Source organism: Nicotiana sylvestris, chromosome 7, assembly GCF_000393655.2.
Source record: "Nicotiana sylvestris chromosome 7, ASM39365v2, whole genome shotgun sequence".
Classification (NCBI taxonomy): domain Eukaryota; kingdom Viridiplantae; phylum Streptophyta; class Magnoliopsida; order Solanales; family Solanaceae; genus Nicotiana; species Nicotiana sylvestris.
Genome location: NC_091063.1, coordinates 57,442,367 through 57,467,885, shown reverse-complemented (window position 1 = coordinate 57,467,885; position 25,519 = coordinate 57,442,367). Strand labels below are relative to the sequence as shown.

Below are 25,519 nucleotides of genomic sequence, written 5' to 3'. Positions count from 1 at the left end.
CGTATGCCGATAGAGACCTTTTCAAGAACGGGCGCAATATTCAGATCAGGATGAATGGTTAAGGTCTAATAAGGGTGCGGGAACTGGAGAGAGATTGCTCCTGCTAAGATAGTCGTTGCTCGCTGGTTTACCTACAAATAAGCAATACAAGCATATATTGTGCGTAAATTTAAACATGATGCAAATTCCAGTCGGACCATGAATGCTGTCTTTGGACGGTTAGGATGACGTCCTCAAACCATGACGTCCTGGGCCATGAAGCGTATAATAAAGGATTCGCATGCCATGAAATGATGCTCACGGGATATGAGAATGATGCCTCCAAACTATGATGCCTTTGAATAATGATATGCAAAAGATAAAAGGGTCCTCAGGCCATGGCATGGCGTTCTCGGGCTATGAAAATGGTGCCTATGAACAATGACGCCTTTGGACAAATTGGTGATCTTTCAGCACATGAGATGCAGAAGGTGGTGATCTTTTAGCCGATGAAGTGGCGATCTTTCAGCCGATGCATGATGTAAGTGAAGTGGCGATCTTTCAGCCATGCAGAATGTAAATGAAGTGGTGATATTTCAGCCCATGAGATGCAGAAGGTGGCGATATTTCAGTCGATAAAGTGGCGATCTTTCAGCTGATGCAATATGTAAGTGAAGTGGCGATCTTTCAGCCATGCAAAATGTAAATGAAGTGGCGATATTTCAGCCCATGAGATGCAGAAGGTGGTGGTATTTCAGCCGATACAAAATATAACTGAACTGGCGATCTTTCAGCTGATACAAGATGTAAATAAAGTGGTGATATTTCAGCCATACAAGATGTAAATAAAGTGGCGATATTTCAGCCATGCGGATAGAGGTAGAGCTTAACCTTGGAAAGCAGAATGGTAGCCTTATGCAATGCAGGAAATGCAGATGGAGGTAGAGCTTAACCTCGGAAGGCAGAATGGTAGCCTTATGTAATGAAAGAATGCAGATAGAGACAAAGCTTAGTCTTGGAAGGCAGAATGGTAGCCTTATGCAATGCAGAGAATGCAGATGGAGGTAGAGCTTAACTTCGGAAGGCAGAATGGTAGCCTTATGCAATGCAAGAATGCAGATGGAGATAGAGCTTATTCTCGGAAGGCTGAATGGTAGCCTTATGCAATGCAGGAAATGCAGATGGAGGTGGATCTTAACCTCGGAAGGCAGAATGGTATCTATATGCAATGCAGAAAATGCATATGGAGATAGAGATTAGTCTCGGAAGGCAGAATGATAGCCTTATACAATGCTGGTAATGCAGATAGAGGTAGAGCTTAACCTCGGAAGGCAGAATGGTAGCCTTATGCAATGCAAGAAATGCAGATGGAGATAGAGCTTAGTCTCGGAAGGCAGAATAGTAGCCTTATGCAGGAAGTAAAAAGGGCAAACGATAGTAGAGTTTTCTTAGCTGATAGCGGATTGCAGTATCGTGATTGCTGGGGATACTGTGTCTGCTGGGGACACTGCGTGCAGATAGCAGTTGTGAGTAAGTGCAAAAATTCTAAGAGTTTTATTTCTGAGCAATGTGAGTCTTGTGAATGTATAACATGTCGGATGCTTTCGCAATCCAAATGTTTGCATCCAAAGAAAAATTGTGAGTTTTGTAGAGGGGAGGTTAGTTCGTATCCCTGTTGGCTTTGCTTGACCTGCTCGATTTTGATCTAGTGATGTTGCCCATATCATTTGGGTAGCATTGCTAAATAGAGCAATTTCAGAAATAAACATGCATGATTTTAGTAAAGAAAATGCAACAAAAATACATAATTAAGAATAGTTTTCTTTAGATGAACCGACGATTGCGATGTGGTTCAAGACATTACAACTTCTCTTGTTATGGAATTTTGAGGGTCTTCCACAAAATTCTGCCCCAGTTTAATGGATTGATGCTTTCGACTACTTCTAGCGATGATTGGCTGAAATTAACTTCGGAATTTTGAGGGTCCTCCTCAAAATTCTGCCCCAGTTTCCAATTGCGGGGGAAAATGAAAATTTTATTGACTTATGACCGAACCCATAGGGCTGCCTACATATCCCCTCTTAAACGGGAATCAGTCAGGCGTAGTTTAAATTACATCATGAAAGAAAGCATAAAGGTTACACATAGTATCGCTTGACTGCATCTGAATTGATCGACATTGGCCAAACTTCCCCGTCCATTTCTGCAAGTATGAGGGCTCCTCCTGTTAGAACCCGGTGGACCATGTATAGACCCTGCTAGTTGGGAGAGAACTTCTCCTTGGCTTCATCTTGATGCGGGAAAATCTTCTTTAATACCAGCTGCCCTGGTGTGAATTATCTTGGCTTGACTCTTTTGTTGAAGGCTCTGGACATTCTGTTCTGATAAAGTTGACTATGGCAAACTTCATTCATTCTCTTGCCATATATAAGATCCATCTGCTCGTAACGACTCTTCACCCACTCTGCATCGTCGAGTTCTGCTTCATGTATGATCCTCAACGAAGAGATTTCTACTTCGGCGGGAATGACCGATTTTGTACCATATACCAGCATATAGGGGGTTGCCCCAGTTGATGTATGAATTGTAGTGTGGTACCCCAATAAAGCAAATGATAGTTTCTCATGCCACTGTTTATGTTTTTCTATCATTTTCCTCAATATCTTATTGATATTCTTGTTGGCGACTTCTACGGCTCCGTTCATCTGAGGTCTGTAGGCTGTAGAATTCTTGTGTCTGATCTTCAAGCTTCACACATGGCTTTCACCAGGTCATTGTTGAGATTGGAACCATAATTGACTCCAGAATCCCGAACCGACAAATGATACGGTCACGGACGAAATCTGCCATGACTTTCTTAGTCACTGCTCTGTATGATGCTTTTTCAACCCATTTGGTGAAATAATAGATTGCTACTAGGATAAACCTTTGCCCATTTGATGCGGCAGGTTCGATTGGTTCGATAACATTCATTCCCCAAGCGGCGAACGACCATGGTGAGTATGTTGCATTAAGCTCGTTTGGAGGCACCTTTATCATGTTTGCGTGTATCTGGCAGCGGTGGCACTTTTGGACATATTGGATGCAATCTGTTTCCATAGTCATCCAAAAGTAACCAGCTCGGAGTATTTTCTTTGCTAAGACAAAACCATTCATATGTGGACCGCAGGTCCCTGCATGAATTTCCTCTAATAGCCTGGATGCTTCCTTTGCGTCGATGCACCTTAGTAATCCCAAATCAGGAGTCCTCCTATATATGATTCCTCCGCTGGGAAAGAAATTGTTGGATAACCTCCAAAGCGTGCGCTTCTGAGTAGCGTTTGAGAGTTCTGGGTATTCTCCTTTTGCCAAGTATTCCTTGATATCATGAAACTAAGGCTTTCCGTCTGCTTCTTCTTCAACATGAGCATAGTAAGCTGGCTGATCATGGATCTTTACGGGAATGGGATCAATGAAATTCTTGTCAGGATGCTGTATCATGGATGATAGGGTAGCCAGTGCATCGACCAATTCATTTTGGACTCTGGGAACATGCTAGAACTCTATCTTTGTGAACCTTTTCCTCAACTCCTATACATCATGCAGATAAGGGAGTATTTTGGAGTTCTTGGTTGCCCATTCTTCTCGGACCTGATGTATAAGCAAATCTGAATCCCCAATTACTAGTAACTCTTGAATGTTCATGTCAATAGCCATCTTGAGCCCTAATATGCAGGCTTCATATTCGGCCATGTTATTGGTACACGGGAATTTGAGTTTGGCAGAGACCAGATAATGCTGACCGGTTTCTGATACCAGGACAACTCCTATGCCAACTCCTTTGAAATTTGCTGCTCCATCAGAAAACATCCTCCAACCATCATAGGATTCTGCAATGTCTTCTCCTATGAATAATACCTCTTCGTCGGGAAAATACGTTTTCAGGGGTTCGTATTCTCCGTCCACGGGATTTTCAGCGAGGTGATCTGCTAGTGCCTGTCCCTTGATCGCCTTCTGAGTTACATCGACAATGTCAAATTCACTCAACAGGATTTTCCACTTGGCTAGCTTGCTAGTGGGCATGGGCTTCAGAAAGATGTACTTCAAAGGATCCATCCTCAATATGAGGTATGTGGTATAGGCACAGAAATAGTGCCTCAGCTTCTGCACCACCCAGTCAAAGCATAACAGGTGCGCACTAACGGCGAATATCGGGTCTCATACGGGTGAACTTCTTACTGAGGTAATAAATGGCCTGCCCTTTCCTCCTCATTTCATCATGCTGACCTAGAATGCAACCGAACGCTCCATCCAATACTGCGAGGTAGAGTAATAGAGGTCTACCTGGCTCGGGCGGGACCAAAACTGGTGGTGTTGATAGGTACTCATTGATTCGGTCAAAGGCCTTTTGGTAGTCATCGGTCCATTTGGTAGCGACATCCGTCTTCAACATCTTAAAGATTGGCTCACAGATTAATATAGATTATGCTATGAACCAGCTGATATAGTTAAGTCTCCCCAAGAGACTCATTATGTCCTTCTTGTTCTTTGGCGGTGGCAATTCTTGAATAGCTTTAACCTTTGATGGATCTAGTTCTATTCCTCAGTGACTTACAATTAACCCAAGTAGTTTTCCGGCAGGAACCCCAAATGCACATTTTGTGGGATTCAGTTTTAGGTTGTACCTTCTCAGTCTATTGAAGAACTTCCTCAAATCTTCCATGTGATCAGTGTCTTTCTTGGACTTGATGATAACATCGTCTACATATACTTCGATCTCCTTGTGTATCATATCATGGAAAATGGTGGTCATGGCCCTCATGTAGGTGGCCCTTGCATTTTTAAATCCAAACGACATCATTTTGTAGTAGTACATTCCCCATGGCGTAATGAAAGCCATTTTCTCAGCATCTTCTTCATCCATCCAGATCTGTTGATAACCAGCGAAACAATCTATAAATGAATGCAACTCATTCTTGGCACAATTGTCAATCAGGATGTGTATGTTCGGCAAGGAGAAGTCGTCCTTTGGACTCGGCCAATTGAGATCCCGATAGTTGACACATACTCTGACCTTCCCATCCTTCTTCGGCACCGACACAATATTGGCTAACCATGTCTGATATTCTACTACCCTGAGAACCTTAGCTCTGACCTGCTTAGTGACTTCTTCTTTGATCTTTAGACTCATATTAGGCTTGGACTTTTTGAGCTTCTGCTTTACCGGTGGACATGTCTGATCAGTTGGCAGTTTGTAGGCCACAATAGATGTGCTCAGACCTGTCATGTCATCATATGACCAGGCAAATACGTCCTTGTATTTTCTTAGAAATTCTGTGTACCCTTTCTTTTCTAACGTTGATAAGTGAACGCTGATTCATGTTTCCTTGACATTTTCTGCATCTCCCATGTTAACGATCTCAGTCTTGTCCAAGTTGGACTTCGGCCTGTTCTCAAAATTCTCAACCTCTTTAACAATCTCTCCCGCTATATCGTTTTCCTCTGAATCTATGTCCGTTTGTTGCGTTGTCTCGTTGCATGTCACATTCATTGGTTCATCAAGATAGGTAATAGTAATGTTGTATAAATAAAGTAATGAGAAAAATGATGAGAGTAAGAATTTGTAAGGAATCTGAAATGCTTTGATAAATTTCATAACTATTTTGAACATTGGAAGATCTTATTGCGAAAATTCAAAATGCGAAAGGAAAATCAACTAGTAAAAATAAAAGATAGTGCATGATGCTTTGTTCAGCTTTGCTACCCTGAGGCTTTCCGGGCTCTGGTGGTTCTGATGGTCCAATTGTTGAGGCATGCTCCCCGGCTTGCGGCCTGTATGCCATAGTGCACGAATTAACCTTTGGGGAGGGGAATAAATAACAAAAAGTAAAAACAAAAAGGTATCAAGTTAGTGAGGATTATAAGAAAATGTTGCGATATTTAAACACATAGTGCAAGAATGTAAATCGTGTCCTATTTGGGAGCCTCATTATACCCGAGGTAGGCCTAGTGACAAATTGATTTGGAGAATTTAGAATGCTAAATGCCTCATTTTATTGACGAAAGTAGACAAATCCCAAAACGACACTAAATAATAAGGAATGAAATGTCACTAGCGGCCATAGGCCTTGTTACATTTCTTAAAGCAAAAGAGCAAGCTCATATCTACTCGGTCCCAGAAGGACCTTCCTCAGGTTGAATGCTCTCGTTGATCAAATCCTCCAATTCGCGTAGGTTCACCAGTAAAAACGCCTTTGCCAGGTGTTCTCCTTTGTTTCGCTCAACGTTTTGGCAGTCAGTGACTCTCTTCCTCACTTTTCCTTCCAATTCCAGCAGGTTGTATTCCAGATATTCCAACTTTTTGCTAGCTTTGGCGACCCTCTCTTTCCACTCATTGACTTGGTAATTTGATGGGAGACTCCTCCACCAGTCTAGCAAGAATGGGGGCGTGCTAACCATACCGAAACTGGGGACCTCGTTCTTCATTTTCTGCAAGACAAACAAGGTTAGGCCCTTACCCCCACCAGACTCGACTATTTAACATCAACAATTAGCACGACGCATTTAGTTCTCCAAATAAATGCACAGAACGTGGTGATGTCCGTTTGGGTTTTAGGGAAACCCAATGGATTTTGGACAAGGCTATCTTAAAGAGTCATTATGCGGACAACATAGCTGACTCGGCTAGGTTTGACCATCATGCATGCATAATTAAACAGAGTAAGGTTTCTATGGGGTTTTAGACTAGTACCCTTGAGCGGACAACTCAAGGGGAAAGGCACGGAACCTTCGACTACCCCGTCGATCGACTGGTTTTACCGCAAATATGCCTTTTTCGGATTTAGGGGTGATAATATCGGAAGAGCACAACCACTCATTATAAGCGTTGCTATGGTATTTTGTTTTGGTACGAGTGGAATATGATGTTGAAAACATGCTTATGTAATAATTAAAATAAGTTGTCATGCATTTTCACGTTAGGAAAGCAGTAAATTTAACCGTTTTCATAACTTAAAGCGGTAGCAAAGGAAAGCAGTAAAGGAAAGTAATAAAGGGAAAAAACGAAGAGACAAGTCAGTTTTGCAATCAAAAAGGAAATTAAATGCTTAAAAGAAATAAACAAATAATTCCACATGAAGAAGCATAAATTCACAATAATAGACTGAAATGGTAAAAGCCTAAAATCCCCAGCAGAGTCACCACGCTATCGCGCCCCCGTTTTTCACTAGCCATGCCCAATAGTTTATTACAAAGTTATTACAGTCCAAAAAAAATAAAGTAAAGAAAATACATCAGAAATTAAAAGTACAACCAAGGAGAGCCTGATTCAGACTTCATGTCTTGAATATGAGGTAACTCAACTCCAAAGATCATGATCCAAAGCCTTTCTCCCACTTGAGTGTGTCAAAGTTCCCTAAGATCCTCGAAAGGACCCCGGGAAATGCTCACACCCAAATGTATTATCAGAATAGGACAAGTGCAGTGTGGAAAGGCCAGCCCTCAAGTGTCCAAGTTCAGAGGGAGCTCAAAGGGTCCCAAGGCAAGGCTCACAAGAGGGGGACATAAATTAAAGACTAAGAGAGAGTGCAAGTGCAGAAGTGAAATTCTAAAAGGGGAAAGGGAAAAGGGAAAAAGGAATAATGGGATAGGGAGAAAAGATTCACAACAGGAACAGGCAGTAGAACATAGGCATACTAAGCTAAATGTCGAACTCTATAGAAAATAATAAAGTAGACATGGACACAAAGACTGTAAGTAAACACATTGGTGATGCTGAAACTTAAATTGGGACATACCAGTTTCAAAGAAACAAAAGAAAAAATGCAGTAGTCTTGTAAAAGCCATAGTGCAGACAAGAAGAGAGAATGCTATTATGTGTAAGTAAGAGTTTAGTAGGATTGTGAATTGTGAAGTGTGAAGTGTGAAGTGTGTGTTTGTAAAAAGGGTCGTTCCTTTTTATAGTGTAGAAAGCAGGCAGAAATAAGGTAAGAAAATAGTTTAAAAACTGATTGTCAATCAATTACACAAGGCTTCCCTTAATTAAGGGATTCAGATTCAAAACGAGTAAAACCATTTAAGGAAAGGAATTGAATAAACACTTTGTGTAAAACATGCAATTGAGGGAAAATACATAAAGGTTATTTAAGGACAGAGTTTTGCCAATACATGATTTGTGCAAATAAGGTAAGGGAGTCAATTAACAGCCAGTAAATCACAAGGTCTGAGATTTGGTATGAATGAACCAAGTCAGAAAAGATGAAGAAGAGTTTTACTTAAGTCGAGTCACAGAGGAAATCAGTAAAAGATGGAAAGAAATCAATCAAGCTACATTCAGAAGGAAGTTTGCAGTAATTGCAAATTTGAAAACCATTTAGAGAAAAATTCATCATATATAAGGAACATGTGAGCATGAAAGAAGACTGTCATGTAAATCGGTAGAAAAAATCCAGTGTAGAAGAGTTTAGCAAAAAGTTCAGCATTGTAAGAAAACAAAGGTGTCCAAACTCAGTTCAGAGACTCAAAGTCAGTCTGAAAGAGTTAAGGGTTCTAAAAAAAAGCCTTAGTTCAATCAAACCTCGGAAGAACCCCCAAATTCTAAGGTTTCCACCTTGAATCAAGTAAAGAGATGATGAGGCAAGTAGTCAAATCGAAACATGTTTAGAGGTTTCAGAAAAGAACAGAAACTTCTAACATGCTTCTTCCAGTAACAGAACTCATGAATAACATGTAAATACAGTAGAGGGGTTCAAAGCAAACAGAGTAAAGAAACTAATTTGAAACATGATGAGAAAAGCCTGATAAGAACGGTAGAAGAAAGCATGCTTAAGAAGATCCTTTTAAAGAGACTTAAACAAAGTTCAATAGAAGAAAAATAGTAAGAACACTTAAGAACACGGTAGAAGAATACAGTAGGCGAAACATACCAGAACATAGTATAAGAAAATAGTGGGACATAGTAGAAAAGCATACAAGAACATAGTATAGAAAGCACAGTAGAAGAACATACCAGAACGGAATATAGAAAGCACAGTAGAAGACATACATGGTAGAAGGAAAACATAGAACACAGTAGAGGCAAATAAACACAAAAGAAAAGGAAAATAAAGTCAGAGAAACACTTAAGCATTTTCAGAGAACCCTAGATCATAAAAGAAAGACTTTGAAAAGTAATTTTTTTGAAAGAAAAGTTAAGGAAATCATTTGAAAACTCAAGTAGATCATAGATAAACAACAGATGTAAAAGAAAAATCGGAGAGAACCTCGAAGGGATAGGGTTTCGGAAGAACCCTAAAAATGAGAAAGGCTTTGAAAGGTCACTGATCTGAGTTGGAGAGATCAGAATCAGGCTCAAAACACCATGGTACGCCAGAGCAAGGCCGACGATGACTCTGGAACCTTGAATCGGCAGAGGTCTGGGTGCAAACCTTCGAGGCCTGGCCTCGAATCTTCAGGTATCAGGTGTGTAAGAGCAAGGGGAGGTCAGTATAGGGCCCTTACAGCTTGGGAAGCCATGGTTTCCGGAGGGTTTTGAGGTGGAAGATGGTGAGAGGCGGATAGGGTTAGGGAAGGTTCGAGAGAGTTTGAGAGAGGAGAGGGGTTTCATAGGCGGCGGGTGAATGAAAATGATTTTAGGGTTGGGGATAAATTAAAAAGCGAAAGGGGGAATTGTGGCCGTTGATCATTTGATCAACGGCCTGGATCAAAAGGGGAGCCGGGCTGGTTGAATTAAACGGTTCAGGGGTCGGGTAATTTAGAAATAGGGCCGGTTAATTCAAAATTGTAATTGGGTTCAATTGGGGGTTTGATTTGGGCTACAATTGAAATGAAATAGGGCTAGTATTTAAATAGCCACTTTTTCCTTCATTTTATAAAAAATAGTAAATGATTTCTGGAAATAAATTAAAGCTACTAAATTAATTAACAACATATAAATATTAAATTAAAAATAGTGGAATCAATTTTGTAATTATAAACGCAATTAAATCTTACAATAGGCTAAAATTGCAATTATATGCAATTCAACTTTAAAAATACTAAATGAATTTGTAAAAATGTGTAAAATTACCTTAGCTATATTTTGGTATAAATATGAGAATAAAATAAGTTGATCACAAAATGATAATTTGAGGAATAATTATTCGTTTTTGTACAGCTAAAATCGGACAATAAATTGATTTAAAAATCTTTAAAAAAAATTAGGAAAAATACTACAATATTTGGACACACTTATATATGCATACATTAACTATTTTGAATGTATTTTGCCTATTAAAAATATACATGGAAAAATTGGGTATCAACAGTTGGTACCATGTGAAGCATGCTTGACCCTTTTTATTCATTAATACTACTATTTTTACCTAAATATCAAAAAAGGGACTCAATCCCTTAAGAAGGTTGTCATGCCATCCATCGTTGGGAAGAGCCACCCGGTTCACACAAAATCCACCTTTGGAAAGAACCGTGACATTAAGAAAACCAAAGGTTTATTGCTTGCTTAAACATAAAAAGAAGCTACCGAATATAAAAGAAGCTATCGAAGTAAATAAGAAGTTATCTACTAAGACTAACAAACTAGAAAAGTTATGAAATAAACTACTAAAAGTAAGACAAATGAATATACAAACCGAGGGGAAGAGAATATATATATATATATATATATATATATATATATATATATATGAGAGGGAGAAATATATACATAATGAAAGAGATAATAAAGATAAAATAAAAGTAGTATTAAAGTTATTACAAGACAATATCATATTAAATCAAATAAAATAGACCACCCCCTGAATAAGAACAAGAATTGTCCTCAATGCTTATTAACAATCAGAATAAGGAAGGGTAGAGGGTTAAGAGAGCTCCTTATATGGTCTCAGTGTGCATGGGGTCATCAACATCCCCGGGCTCCGCCAACTGGATCTCATCATCCTCCAGTCGAGGAATAACAGGGTTTGAGAACATTTGCAGCATCTCCTTAGCAGTGTGGGCAGGAAGGTCTGGCTCCTCAGACTGGCAAGTTGCTGCCTCTGATGCCTCAAGTATTGATGGTGCTGCTGGTGCTGACTCCATCAGCAGATCGAGTGGTATATCTCCAACGGATACTATTTTGACCACTTTTTTTTGTCAATTTATCCACTGACTTCTTCAAAGCCTAAGATTTCCGCATCTTTTTCCGTTGTTTTCCCAACTCCTCAATGATTTTCCCATGTGCCACCAATGTGTCCATAATGATCTTCTGATTCTCCAGGATCTTTGACAATGTTTCCTCCACTGACGGAGGTACCAATGATGCTGCTGGGGCAGAAGACTGTGCCGCAACAGCACTGGATGTGTCAGACAACTTTGAAGTAGCTGTTTGCATCTAGTTGTTGAGACTCGCCAATGTCCGGGAGACTCACAGCGCAATGAGTAGATATGTGGATGAGGCAGGCATTGATACTGATGTAGATGGTCTAGAATATGGCTTTGGTGGCACGTTAGTTGTCTCGGTGGAAGGACTAGCTGCTGTGGAAGGCATAACAGCTGTAGAAGGCTCAGTAGGATAATCTATAACCACCACTGTTGGTTCATCAGATGGCCACCTGTGGTAGTTGCTTTACCCTTGAATTTTGGGTTCCTCGGTCCTTGCAAAGAGTACCATGAGAAGGGCTTTTTGGACCGCACTTGTGTATCAAATCTCCTTGGCTCCACCTTGGCATCCTTAATGTATTCAGTGAGGGTGTTTGGATATGGATAGGAGCTTTCACCCTTTCGTACAACCACTGACATGTTGTCCGACATGATGGTACCCACATTGATTGGGTACCCGGCCATGATAGATGCCACTAGAACTGCTTGGGGAATTGGAAGATTGTTCTTATTTTTGTTCGGGTCTTTCCGGCTACACACAAAGGTTTGCCACCCTTTTGCTTCAAAATTGAGGGTGTTCCATGCAATGGAAACTCCTGCTGTGATCCACGGCGGTGGTGGTCCTGGAGATGCTAAGATCTCTACTACCTAAGGGCGAGATGCATCACCCATAGCAAGCTTCTCCATATACTGAACTGCCTTTACCTCAAATCCCATGTAAGTTTTTAGAGTGCATTTATCACGGACCTTCAAATTCCGCACATTGGCCACTTTGGTACCTTTCTTGATGCGTGTCACATTGTCATAGGATTTACGTACCACGTGCTCGTTGGCATCCATTACACTCTGGATGAACTACATCCAACCCTTGCGCTCCCTAAGGACATTTGGATTGTATTTATCCAAGTCCTTCACTAAGAATTGCTACTTAAGTGTGAGCGATCTCTGAGGCACCATTCTCTGAACCTCGTGAAGGCTGTCAACTTCACAAATTATCCTCCCATATCTCCTTCTTTTTCGATCTCTCTAGGCCTCCCACTCTAGTGCCACCTCCTCTACAATCGTCAGGAGTATCATCATCATTATCAACGGGGATTGGTGCTACCGGGATATGTGAGGAAGAGGGATCACAATCTTGGCTACCCTCTTCTGAACACTCAGAAGAACTAGGGTTCATCTCTCAATTGTAGTCTACCCGGAACTTGTTTGGGTTGAGATTGGGTATCGGGTTGTGCTTACACAGAGTTACCCTCTGAAGCTTCCCTAGATGAGAGATACTCACTGGATTCTGAGGGTTCAGGGACTCTTTAAGTAGTTGCCTTCTTGTTTATTGCTCTTTGGACTGAGAGTGGGAGGTTGCCCCTGCCTCGGCCTCGAGAGGGTTCACCTTTCCCTTTAGAAGTATAGCCTCGATATCGTGATCGAACCATTGTTTGCAATAAAAGGCATATAAGTCAGTTAGAGTTCCAAACAATGCAAACTGTTGCATTATAATTGCAGGAAAATAGACTATAGTGGAGATAGTGCGGACCGCATAAAATGAGTGCGGCAACAGATTGCAATGTGTGGACCGCACAATTTTGAAGTGTGGTCGCACATCCTACAGTGCGGACCGCACAATTTTGAGTGCTGTCTGCACTTTTCATGCAACATATTTGCCTAAATTTTAAGATCTGCAAATCGCATAATTTCGTGTGCGGCTGCACAATTTGAAATCACGCCCACTGATTTTATAATTTGCAATTTTTACACAATTAAGACATGGTAATTGCAATTAAACATGATTAATGATCTACCTAGTCCCCCAATGAAACATATTATGTTACCCACATGATTGTAAGCACACATAACTAACATTTGACATTTTAGGTCTAAAAATAACTCTACCACAGAAGAATAAAAACTAAGAGAAATTGAAAAATCTAAAGATGCAATGAACATACTAGTGATAAAGGATGCAGGTAAGAATCTACACTGATTGAAATGAAAGATGATTGTGAACTAATTGGACGTACACTCTGCTTGCTTAGGTCTCAAGAACTCAAAGTGTGTAAAGTTGTAAATAGTGCACTGAGGTTCTATTTATAGGCTGACCAAGTCGCTCAAACTTAAGCTGAGTGCGTCCGCAAAATTTAAGTGCGGTCCGCACTCTTTACCTGGTCTTTGATGAAGCTCTACGGTCCGCACAAAAGTGAGTGCGGCTGTAGATTGGCTATGATTTTTGCAGACCAACTACAGAGTGCTTGCAATTTTTGTCCTCCAGTTGTGAGACTGCACACAAAATTTTTCGGCCGCAGAGTGATTTCTGCTGCAACAATCAGAAAAGTGCGGACCGCACATTTGTCAACAATTAGCCAATTTTTATGACATAGTCCCTCCAATGCACACTCATTCCTGCATATACTTCAAAACTTGTTAGCACAAAATAAAGCCTATCTAATGGAAAAGAAAAGGAAAAAGAAAAAGACACATGGGTTGCCTCATAAGAAATGCCTAATTTAACATCACGACACGATGTAACTTACCAATCATTTGAAATGGAGAACTGCCACGACATGGCTATCATCAACTTTTCCTAGATAATGCTTCACCCGGTGCTCATTGACTCTAAAGACTTCATCATTCTTATATTTCAAGTCCAATGCACTGAATGGTATCACACCAACAACTTCAAACGGGCCACTCCATTTTAACTTTAACTTGCCCGGACACATCTGTAATCGAGAATTGAATAATAACACAAGATCACGTTCTTTAAACTCCTTGCTCTAAATGTACTTGTCATGGAGGTACTTCACCTTCTTCTTGTATAGAGAGGATCTTGTGTAGGCATGGTACCAGAATTCATCTAGCTCATTCAATTGTGTCACCCTTAAGTTGGCGGCGACATCCCATTCAATATTAAGCTTCTTCGATGCCCACATAGCCTTATGCTCAAGTTCTACCGGAAGATGACAAGCCTTCCCAAACACCAATCGATATGGAGACATCCCAATCGGTGTTTTGTAAGCCGTTCTATAAGCCCATAGAGCATCATCGTGTTTTCTTGACCAATCCGTCCGGTTGGCATTCACTGCCTTTGATAAAATACTCTTGATCTACTGGTTGGAGACTTCCACTTGTCCGCTTGCTTGAGGGTGATAGGGGGTCGAGACTTTGTGAGTGACACCATACTTGGTAAGTAAGGTATCAAAAGCCTTGTTGCAAAAATGTGATCCCCCATCACTTATGATAGCCCTTGGAGTACCAAATCTTGTAATGATGTTCTTCTTCAAAAATACCACCACACTTCTGTCGCGCCCTATTTTTTCTCGCGGAGTTCGGATTTCGACATTCATTGGGAACAACTCGTTTTCTTTTGGGAATTGAGTATTTGAAGAGTCGCCACCTAACGTATTAAAGTGTGTTAGGGCACCTAGAGCAATTAACTCATGTAACCAGTTTGCATTACCATAGATTAGGGTAAGGGCTCGAAATAACCTTGAGGGAAAGGTGTTAGGCTCCCCTCGGGGTCCACAACGGTGGGTCCCGACTGAACTCAGTTATGTGAATTAGTCATTTAACAGGTAAGTAGTCTAAGCACACATTTGCAAATAAAGGGAGTTTAGGCAGTCTAAGGCCACATATGTAAATAAAGAAAGTTTATATAGTCTAAGCACACATATGTAAGTTAAAGAAGTTTAGATAGTCTAAGCACACATACGTAAATTAAGGAAGTTTAGACAGTTTAAGCATACATACGTAAATTAAGTAAGGGAAGTCCTAAGTTGGTTTGCCTATAGGATCACATTTGTACAATATGGTAAGTTTTCCTCAAGTAAAGGGGTTACACGTGGCATTAGCACAAAGGTCATCATATCCTTTTCTACCTATTACCCTTCCCTTAGCGGTTGTATAAGCGATTTTTAATTAACGAACTCTAAGCGTGCTTTACCCGTCCCTTCCTTATGGTCATGGAGGTATTTAGGACCTCTAAATTAAGGCAGCACTAGACCCTCCTAAGGTGTTTAAAAAGGTAAAATCTAAGCTACAACAAATAACATATAGGACTGTCAAATAGGGAAGCAATTAAGGGGATCATGTTTACCTCCACATGTAAATAAATAATTAGCACGTCTCAAACAACTGATTTTTAAGAATTTCAGAAGGCCCTAGAACATGATATCTAGATGAGCATTACAGAATATGCATCATTTGTTTTAAGGCGGAGTGACAAAATCCTAATCAGTTGCCTACTGATATTAAAGCCTGTTAAACTTGGACAATTTTACAAATAAGCAGAGTACAACTTTACAGTTTTTAGACCATTAATTACCTAAGGCTTGCCTAGGCATGGGTTGTGTCCGATTATAATTTTGAGAACTAATTGAAACAACTTGAAGTTATTCAGTCCTATAGGCATGCTGATCTAGGTGATTAATATTACAAAAAAGCTGATTTCATGCATATCTATACTAGAACATGATATCTATGTGTTGGGGCCATCTTTAAACTTATTTATAGATAATGAGTCAATTAAGCGACATAGATACGATTTAAAGAAAATGCAAACAGAGTCCTAAGGCAGGATTTCTAATGCACAGAGAGAGATGGTCATTTTATTAGGCGTGATTACAACAGTAGTTTAATGATAGGATTTCCATGTAATAACAACTTATGCAGAATTAGAAAAAAGTGATGAACTAGAACATGTTTTCTAATATGCAAAGGTAGTAAACGTGAGTGTCCTAAGGCAGGATTTCTAATGCAAACAATATAGACCTAAGGCATGATTCCTATTGCCGATAAGCACTACATAATCTTAAAGCATGATTTCTATTGCAAATCATAATATAAACCTAAAGCAGGATTTCTACTCGGTTTCCCCACAAAATAATATAGGAACCCTTCCCTTTTTACTAGTTACCCCAATATCTGTTTACAAAGAATATTATTACAGACTAGGAATGAATGAATTACATAAATAAATGAAACTATACTATAGGTAGCCTGAATCAGGCCCAAGGTAAACCTCGGAATGTCAGGCCTTCAATACAATCTCAAATGCCAAGAATCTAATAGCCAATAGTGTGTCCTGGTGTGTCAGAGTTCCCTAAGGACATCAGGGATCTCGGGTAGTGCTTACGCCAAGACCTTTTCTCAAATAGGGATTGGTTATGTGCAGTGTGGATGGGCCAGCTATGGTGTGCCAGAGTTCAGAGGAATCTCAATGATCCCTAAGTAGTACACACCAGAGGGGCAAAACCTAATAGTCTAAGAGTAAAGTGAGAGTGCTTGACATAGTTTTGAAATATTTAGTAAAAAAACAGTGTAGAGACAATTTAAGAAGTAAAAAGAATTTCAGAAATGGAAAAACAGTTTTAAGAAGATGCTAGGAGTGACCAGTTTGAGGAGAATACTAAGAGTAAAAGAACAGTTTTGAAATCAGTTTTGAGGAGAGAAAATTCAGCAAACAACCAATTAATCATAGAATACTTAGATTCACAGACACTTAACCAATAGATTTACAAATAGGGGCGAAAGGGATTGGGAACATAAAGAGTTGAAACCACATAAACAGGGAAACATTTGAGACAACAAATACACAAAACAATTAGGAGTCCGCTGAACAAGTCAGTCATGGTAATAGACAGTTAAAACATAGAGAAAGAATGTAGCAGAATCATGTTGAAGACAAGGGTGTATTGAACAGAATTGGACATACAATTAGGGCCAATCAAATGAATTAAGAGACTAAGTAACTAACATGGTCACACCAGTTAAGGGGGGAGGGGTGAGGTAAGGGAACAAAGTAAACATGCTGGACAAGTATCAAAGAACCAAGTGAAGTTTAGATATGCTGATTACACATTGAACAAGAGAAGGCAGAATTTAGACATGCTGAATAAAGCAGTAAACGGGGAAACAAATTGGATACATATCCAATTAAACTAGTGCAGGAATGGAACACATGGAGTTGAGTTCAAAATTTAACTTAGAGACATACTAGTTAAAGATGAAAGTGTAGAGTGTAAAACAGGTGCAATTCCAATGTCTAGCCCTGACTTTTAGCCAACTAGACCAATAATTATCACAAGTATTAGAGAAACAAGAAAGAATTTGAGTGTGAGTGTGTGTTCTGAACTTAATGTTCATTTTTGAGAGTTAAAATAAGGGTGCTTATATAGCAGTTCAAGAGTAGCACAAATAAGGTAACAGAACCAGAAATTAGTCAATTACGGGCAATCATAGGGTCACAAAATCAATTAAAATGAGGGAGTCTGGAATAGACCCTCTAATTAGGGGTAATTGATTAACGGTAACAACATGGGTTTAATTAAGGTAAAGAAAACCAGACCATATAAAATAAAGAATCAATAAGAATCCCAAAGTTATACAGGCAAGTAATTAAGGCAGAGATGACAAATTAAAGTTACAAACAAGCAAACAAATAAAGTCTATGCATATGAATCTTTAACAGAGTAAAGCAATCAACAAGACTTTTCAAAAGAACACTGATTTCTTGAAAGAATTACTCAACTTCCATAAATAGAAATCAGACTAACTAAAACCTCACAGAAACATAGAACTTAGCCGAAAAAAGCAAGTTCAAATCCTAATAGAGATTAGTTAGCGCAAAACCACAAATATTTGATTTGACAAAGAAAATATGTAAGTAAGAAAATACAGAGAAAATTAATACAATTTGTAACACGGAAAGACCCCAAATCAAAGCAAAGACTGGAAAGATCAATAAATTACATAGAGTCAACTGGGGTTCAAGTACTCTTGCAAAAATCAGTCAAGAAGATGAAAAGAGAATCGATTAAACATTTAGAAGTCAAAAGCCCTTTGAAAAACAACTCGTAATGAACCCTAGTTTTAGGGAAAAGCAATGAATAATCGATAAAAAACTAGAAATTTTCAGAGAAAAACATGTAAAAGTGCTCGATTCATCTCAGATATATACCTATCTAGAAATGATCGAAGGTGGTAAACTAGGGTTTTTAAAAAACATAACAGAGATGAGAGCATAGGTTTAGAAACTATAGATTTGTAACAAAATAAAGAGAAATCTCTTACTCATGGTCGAGAAAAATTGCCTGAGACAGGCTATTGAGCGAAGTTTCAACCCCAAACCGCTTGGGTTCTTTAAGATCTTCTCAAGGATCGAAGGAATCAAAGAGCTATGGCATGTAGAAGACCAGGGTCTACTGGAGAAGACAAGGAAACATCACAAGACTAAGATATATGCCGGCGACGATGCTTGAGAACTAGGGTTTAGTTGAGAGAGAAAGTGAGATGATGACGGCGGTGAGAGGTGAGAAATAAGAGGTTTGGGGGGGGGGGGGTCATTTAGGTTTAATTAAGGTAAGAGGGTGGTGGACCATTGATCAAAATGGTCAACGGTCAGGATTGAATGGGGCATTGGGTCGAGCAGGTGTAGCTTTGGGCCTAAGGGAATTTGGGCTGATTTTAAAAGGGTTATTTGGGCTGATTTGATGGGTTAGATCTGGAAAATGTTGGGAATCAAATAGGGCTATTTGTTAAATACCCAAACAATTTATAAAAAATATTTTATAAAAAAAATTAACAGATTATGAAAATAATTTTTATGCATAGAAATGTTTTAAAACAATTACTACATATATAGAAAATACAATGTGCTATTTTCTGTTAAAATAATGTGATAATATATACATGGGCTATAATTGCAAAACTATTGCAATTGTAACTAAAAAATATGAATATAGCCATTTGTGAAATAACTTGAACTTAATATAACTATAAATAGCAATATTAAGTCATGAAATGCTATAAAGTTATTTGTGATGCAATTTTGTAATTATTTATGTAAAAATAAAAATTGGAATAAATTAATTTAAAAAATGTAGAAATTATGGAAAAATATCAATTGATGCTAATGCATAGTTTTGAAGGTATATATGCACTTAAACGTATTATAGGGAATAATTGGGTATCAACAGCTGCCCCTCTTTACCGGAAAGGATGAATGAGTTTTCGGGTAAAGAAATGATGGCCAAATTTGACCGAATGGGTGTTTTGGAAAATATAGGCCGAACCCTGGTCTTTGAGCTGCCTACATATCCCTGGTTTTACAGGAATTAGGCCATGTGTAGTTCTGGGTCCACCAGTGAATGAAGCCGATGGAGCTGTTATAGGAATGGTAGCCAATTTCAGCAAAGGTTCTTTTGTGTAGGGTAATGTCGGATGGAGTTATGATTATGGGTCTGGAGTATACCAGATGTATTATAGGGCAGATAGCTAGATATCACGAGGTAGGATGGGTAACTGATGGGAATCAGTCATGAATGGCAAAGTGAAAATTTCATGAGCGGAAACCGGAGTGAAGGCTGCTCCTGTTTGGAGAACGATTACCTCCTGGATTACATGCAAAACATAAAACACAATGCATGCAAATACATAGATTACTACAAAAAATTTAAACATGATGCCAATTCCCTTTGGACCATGAAAGATTGTCTTTGGACGGTGCGGATGATGTCCTCAGACGATGATGTCCTGGGCCATGAATTGTGAGATAGGAGATTCACAGGCCATGATATGATGTTCTCGGGCCATGAGAATGGTGCCTCTGAACCATGACGCCTTTGAAAAATGATATGCAAATTTAAGAGATCCTCAGGGCATGGCATGATGTCTGCTGGCTATGAGGATGATGTCTTGAGACAATGACCCCATTGGATAAGTTGGCGATATTTCAGCCCATGAGTTGTAATAAAAATCAACAAGACAAGGCTTAGTCTTGTGAGGTTGAGGGTAGAGCTCAGCCCAAAAGAGGAGTAAATAGATAGTGCCAGAATAGAGCAACATTTATGCAATGAGGGACAATGCTTAGTCCCATGAGAAGGCAATGCTTAGCCTTATGCAAAATAGAGACAGAGCTTAGTCTCATGCAGGATGCGGGATAGGGCTTAGTCCCACACAGATGGAAGGCAGAGCTTAGCCTTATGCAAATATGGAGGCAGAGCTTAGCCTCATGTGAGATTTGAGACAAAGCTTAGTCTCATGCAGGATACGGGACAGGGCTTAGTCCCATACAGATGGAAGGTAGAGATTAGCCTTATGCAAATATAGAGGCAGGGCTTAGCCTCATGCGAGATTGGAGACAGAGCTTAGTCTCATGCAGGATGCGGGACCTGGCTTAGTCCCATACAGATGGAAGACAAAGCTTAGCATTATGCGGATATGGAGGCAGGGCTTAGCCCCATGGAAGATGGAGACAAGGCTTAGTCTCATGCAAAGAGAAGGCAGTGCTTAGCCTCATGCAAGATGGAAACAGGGCTTAGTCTCATGCGAAGAGAAGGCAGTGCTTAGCCTTATGAAAATATAGAGGTAGGGCTTAGCCTCATGCAAGATTGGAGACAGAGCTTAGTCTCATGTAAGATGCGGGACATGGCTTAGTCCCATACAAATAGAAGGCAGAGCTTAGCCTTATGCAAATATGGAGGCAGGGCTTAGCCTCATGCAAGGTTCGGTACAGGGCTTAGTCTCATGCAAATGGAAGGTACAACGTATCCTTATGCAGATATGGAGGCAGGGCTTAGCCTTATGCAAGTTTCGAGACAGGGCTTAGTCACAAATGGAAGGCAATGCTTAGCCTTATGCAGTGAAAAATTGGTAAAAAGGAGCAGAGTATTTCTTATCTGGTGATATATTCGGTGCTTGGTGGCCTAATTGATTGTGATTCTACTGCGTGTATATATTTGCGAATGCTACGGTTACGTTAGATGTGGCTGCGCTCAAAGAAAAATTATAAGTTTTATAGGGGGAGGTTGGTTCGTGCCTATGTCTGCTGGCTTTGCTCCTCGTTTTGGAGGCATTGTTTGAGTTTCCCTAGGTAAATCCTGGCTGTCACAGAAGTAGAGTTTTCGAAAATATGAAATTATTGATGAAAATAGAGTTGCAGTTCCGGAGGGCCAATTATGCAGCCCACTTTGCAGACTGCAGAAGCATTATGCGGTCACATATGCGATCGTAGATATGTGTCGGCGCTCCTATTTATCTGATTTTTATAACCTGACCCAATCTCGTTATATAGGCATTGGACCATTTTCTTGCAAAAATCTTATTTTTTTCAGAGTGAAAGAGTGCCCTAGAGAGAGGGAGAGTTCCTCAACAATTTGTTCTACAATTCTTGCTTAAATCATTGGATATTAGCAAGTAAAACTCACCAGGTCCTCATCATAGAGGTAAGATGCTATACCCTAACTCTTAATTTCGTAATTTAACTAGAAATGGATAATTAGCAAGTTAATTCTTGGGAAAGGGAGTTGTTCATCTTGCATGCATGTGTTAACAAAGGGTGTAGGAATATTGTGATCTAAAAATGGTAAAGAGTGGGTTGTGGGATGATGGAATCCTCCATATAAAGGGTCTTGAAACCTTAATGTACACCTAGTATTTGATAAAATGCTCAAGTGGGATAGAACGAAAATCATCTTCCTAATTTTGATTCAATTTGTTACATTTCTAAATTAGATCAAAGTGCTAGGAATTCCGGAATGTTTTAGAGATTAAGGATGAGGTATGTATGGCTAAACTCTTCTCCTAGAATTGAACCCCACAGTATCCATGTAAGTCCCGAGTTGCTCATTATGAATTGAACATTCCGAATAAGGTTGTGTCAAAAGATATCCATGTTCAATGTGTAATCTAAATACTCTTGTTATGTTGCGCTCTTATTGAAAAAATGAGCTGAAAGTATGGTTGCATGTCCAAATGCGTTGACATGAAGTTGTGTTTCAAATGAAAACTAATGACAATTATGTAAGAAATCTCGATGTGTCTAACACTCCTATTTGTTCATATGTGTGATTAAATATCAATAGAAATGGCTTACTTTTGAAAATCTATGATGATTAATAAAAGTAAAAGTGTGCACAAAATACGAAATATGAGATACAAAGCGAGAAATACTAAAAGTGAAATATGAACCGTGAAATATGAAACACGGCCAACGTGTCAAGTGAAATAATAAAATCGTGGTTGATGTCTCTCATGAGATGGCCCAGTCGATCGAGTCGTGATCTAATGCCATGTCGTACACATGGTGGTAACTAAATTGGAAATTGTAATTGAACTTGCGATTGTGGTTGATGTCTCACATGAGATGGTCTAGCCAATCAGGTCATGATCGTACGCCATGTCGTACACATGGTGGCGACCTTATTGGGAAATTGTAATTGAAATCGTGATTGTGGTTGATGTCTCATATGAGATGGCCTAGCTGATCGGGTCGTGAGCGGGTATCGTGTCGTACACATGGTCCTTACTGTACTGGAAACTGAAATCGAAATGGTAAATAGTGGCATATTGGTACTAAAGACTTTCCCTAACCTAAAATATGGAAATTTAATGGAAAACTTATCGTATCCCTTATTTAATGTTTGGTAAATGTTCAATGCTTTAACTGATATTTTGATTGTCCTTACTTGCATTATTGTTCGTTCTTTTGAGATGGTGTTTAGTCATATATACTAGTACTATTCAACAATATTAACATCCCATTTTCCGAGGGCGTTGCATATTTAAATTGATGCATGTGGTGTTGATCAGCGAAAGTCCTACATCTTCTTCCAAGCAGACTTGGTGAGCCCCGCTTTATCCCGGGATCATATATCTTTTGTTCATTTTCTTATCATGTTTTGAGGTATAGCATGAGCCTTGTGGCCGCCACTACTATTGTACTCCTTGTAATTATTAGAGGCTTTGTAGACATAGTGTGGGTTGTATGTCGTTATTGGGGATAGCCAACCAAATCACGTTATGTTTTAAATTACAGTTCCACTTTCGACTATGGAAATGTGTGTATTTTGAGACTTTGGAAAAAAGTAACTAATAGAAGGATTTGGTATTGTATACATGATCTCCCTATGGTCTAATTAATGAAAATATGTCTTCTCTTAATCATGGGTGAGTTGAGTAGAAAGTACCTGACAGGCTTGCTTGACCGGGTTCACTTGGTTGAGCGCCGGTCGCGCTCCCGAGTTTGGGGCGTAACAGATTTGCCCGCGGCACACCCTGTACCTCTTGCAAAAATCTAGAACGATTGGATCCATCGGGCCCAACGTGAAGGAATAAGTATAATAAGATAGGTACCCTTCCACATGGGTAGTAACAACGTCTTCGGGCCCGGGGATTACTACGTCTTTGCCTTCTCAATCACAGTCCTTATGAACTATGGGAAGAACGTCTTCAATCACAAAACATATGTATCTCGAGAATCCTTTGCCCCAATCCTATTTTTGCGAAGGATTCTCGACTTTAAAGTCAATTGTAATCGAGCATCCCCCGGGGACGAATGCTGACAAGGGAGGCTCGATGGCTGGTTCGTTAGCAGCCACAATGGGGGGAAGTCATTTCGAGGGCAACCGCTTTAGTACCAGCGGCCGGTTGTGAAGATGAAGAGGCAACTTGTTGCAGAACAATTTTTGATGTTTTTGCCATTATCACTAGAGGAGTGTTTGAAAATTTGAGCAATAAACACTAAGTTTTTGAAAAACAAGTTTTGAAGATGAAGAACAGAGTATGAAAATTTGAGCAATAAACACTAAGTTTTTGAAAAACAAGTTTAGAAGATGAAGAATAGAGTATGAAAATTGAAGAAATTTGGGCAGAAATCTATAGATTGCTTTGAAGATTGAAGAAGAGGGATGAAGATATGAATATTTGAAGAACATTTTGATAATGGTTGGAAACCTCGAAAATAGCGGTTTGATCGGAAAGTAGAAAAGGGACAAAGTAATGATGCTTTTATCGAGAAATAGCCAATGCTTTGCATTCGGAGGCAACCTTCCAGTAAGCAACACATGTCAGAAGTCAAAATACGTGATTGATGGGACGTTTCAGCTCTCCGTCGCTACGTACGAAGGAAGGAACCGGAGTCATCTGTCGTTTCCCATCATTTCAGCATTCCTACTCTCTCATAAACGAGGGGACTATCTGTATACATGTAAAACCAAGCCCATTACATGACTGGACTTCTCGGTGAGCCAAACGAAGCGGAACGTGACCATAATGGATCGGAGTCGAGCAAAACACCTGCCATTGGGGATATGGGGCCATATCCTCTGGGTTCGATTTGAGGATTGAGGCCTCGGAGAATATTACCAAACAATTGTACACGATTAACAAAGGACCTGCATGTCCGAGCATGACCAGATATCACGGAATGAATCTCGATCCATATCAATAGAGAATCAATAATTAGTGAAACGGAAGATTTTTACCTTTTTTAGAATTGTACTTAGGGTAAAGCTACCCTACTATATAGTATACGGTGAAATTGAAAGGTCCAATTTCTCATTATCAAAGCACCTTAGAAGACCGTCTCGAAGTCCCGGGGCTACAAGGCTACGATCGAGATTCCTGCCTCGAGGTTCGTCATTGCTTGATCTTGTGATAATGTCAACCACAGCCACGGTAGAAACTGGGAGTTCCCAAGGCACATGGCTAAGACTGACAGAGCCTAGGGAGCTACTCTAAGATCCGAGTCCGAGTGTCATCTAGTGGTCACATCTCCATATCTTTGTAATTAATGCTTGTTGTACTATGATGAGATTTGCCTCCTATATAAAGGGGATCCTTATCACTTTGTAAGGGTTTGTCATTTTTCAGTTACTCCACAAGAAAAATATACAGGAACTCTCTATTTCGCTTTCTAACATACTCTTTTGATATTATTTCTCTCATTTATTATCTCCATATTTGTTCATCCTTTATTGCTTATCGTTGGCCATAAAGAGCCCTCTTTAATCCCCTCACAACTGTTAGCCCTACCCTGATTACCCTCAACAGCTTGTGGTCGAGGCCCAGAATCGACAAGCCCGAGGTCACAGGCAACCAAGCTCGAGGCCCCGAATAACTGACCTATCGGTTTGATTGTAGCTCTCTTCTTAATTCTATTTCGCCTCTAAATCTTGTATACTTCGCATCAACTGCTTAACAAACTAGCATAAAAATATATCATGTATTTTTAGAATCCCATCAAAAATTTAATTATTATTAGCATTTTCACGGTAAATAGTTTGGCGCCCACCGTGTGGCTAAAAATAATAGTGTTCTTGCTGGTTTAATCCTATAACGCAAGTTATCTTTCACGCTTTTTCTTGTCTAAGATCATTGATTTCAGGTTGAAATGTCTAACTCAGTGAACGGAGGTGAAAACAACAATCTTGAGGAC

The 25,519-nt window shown here is 39.6% G+C and overlaps 1 protein-coding gene across 1 annotated transcript; it reads right to left on the bottom strand.

The window, feature by feature from the left end:
• Positions 1 to 13,841: 13,841 nt before the first annotated feature.
• On the bottom strand, positions 13,842 to 14,303 carry LOC138873181 (uncharacterized). The gene is made up of 2 exons (XM_070151622.1): positions 14,112 to 14,303; positions 13,842 to 14,027 (listed from the first exon to the last, which is right to left on the bottom strand). The coding sequence occupies exons 1-2, from the start codon at positions 14,301 to 14,303 to the stop codon at positions 13,842 to 13,844; spliced, it is 378 nt and encodes a 125-aa protein (XP_070007723.1).
• Between the last annotated feature and the right edge of the window lie 11,216 nt (positions 14,304 to 25,519).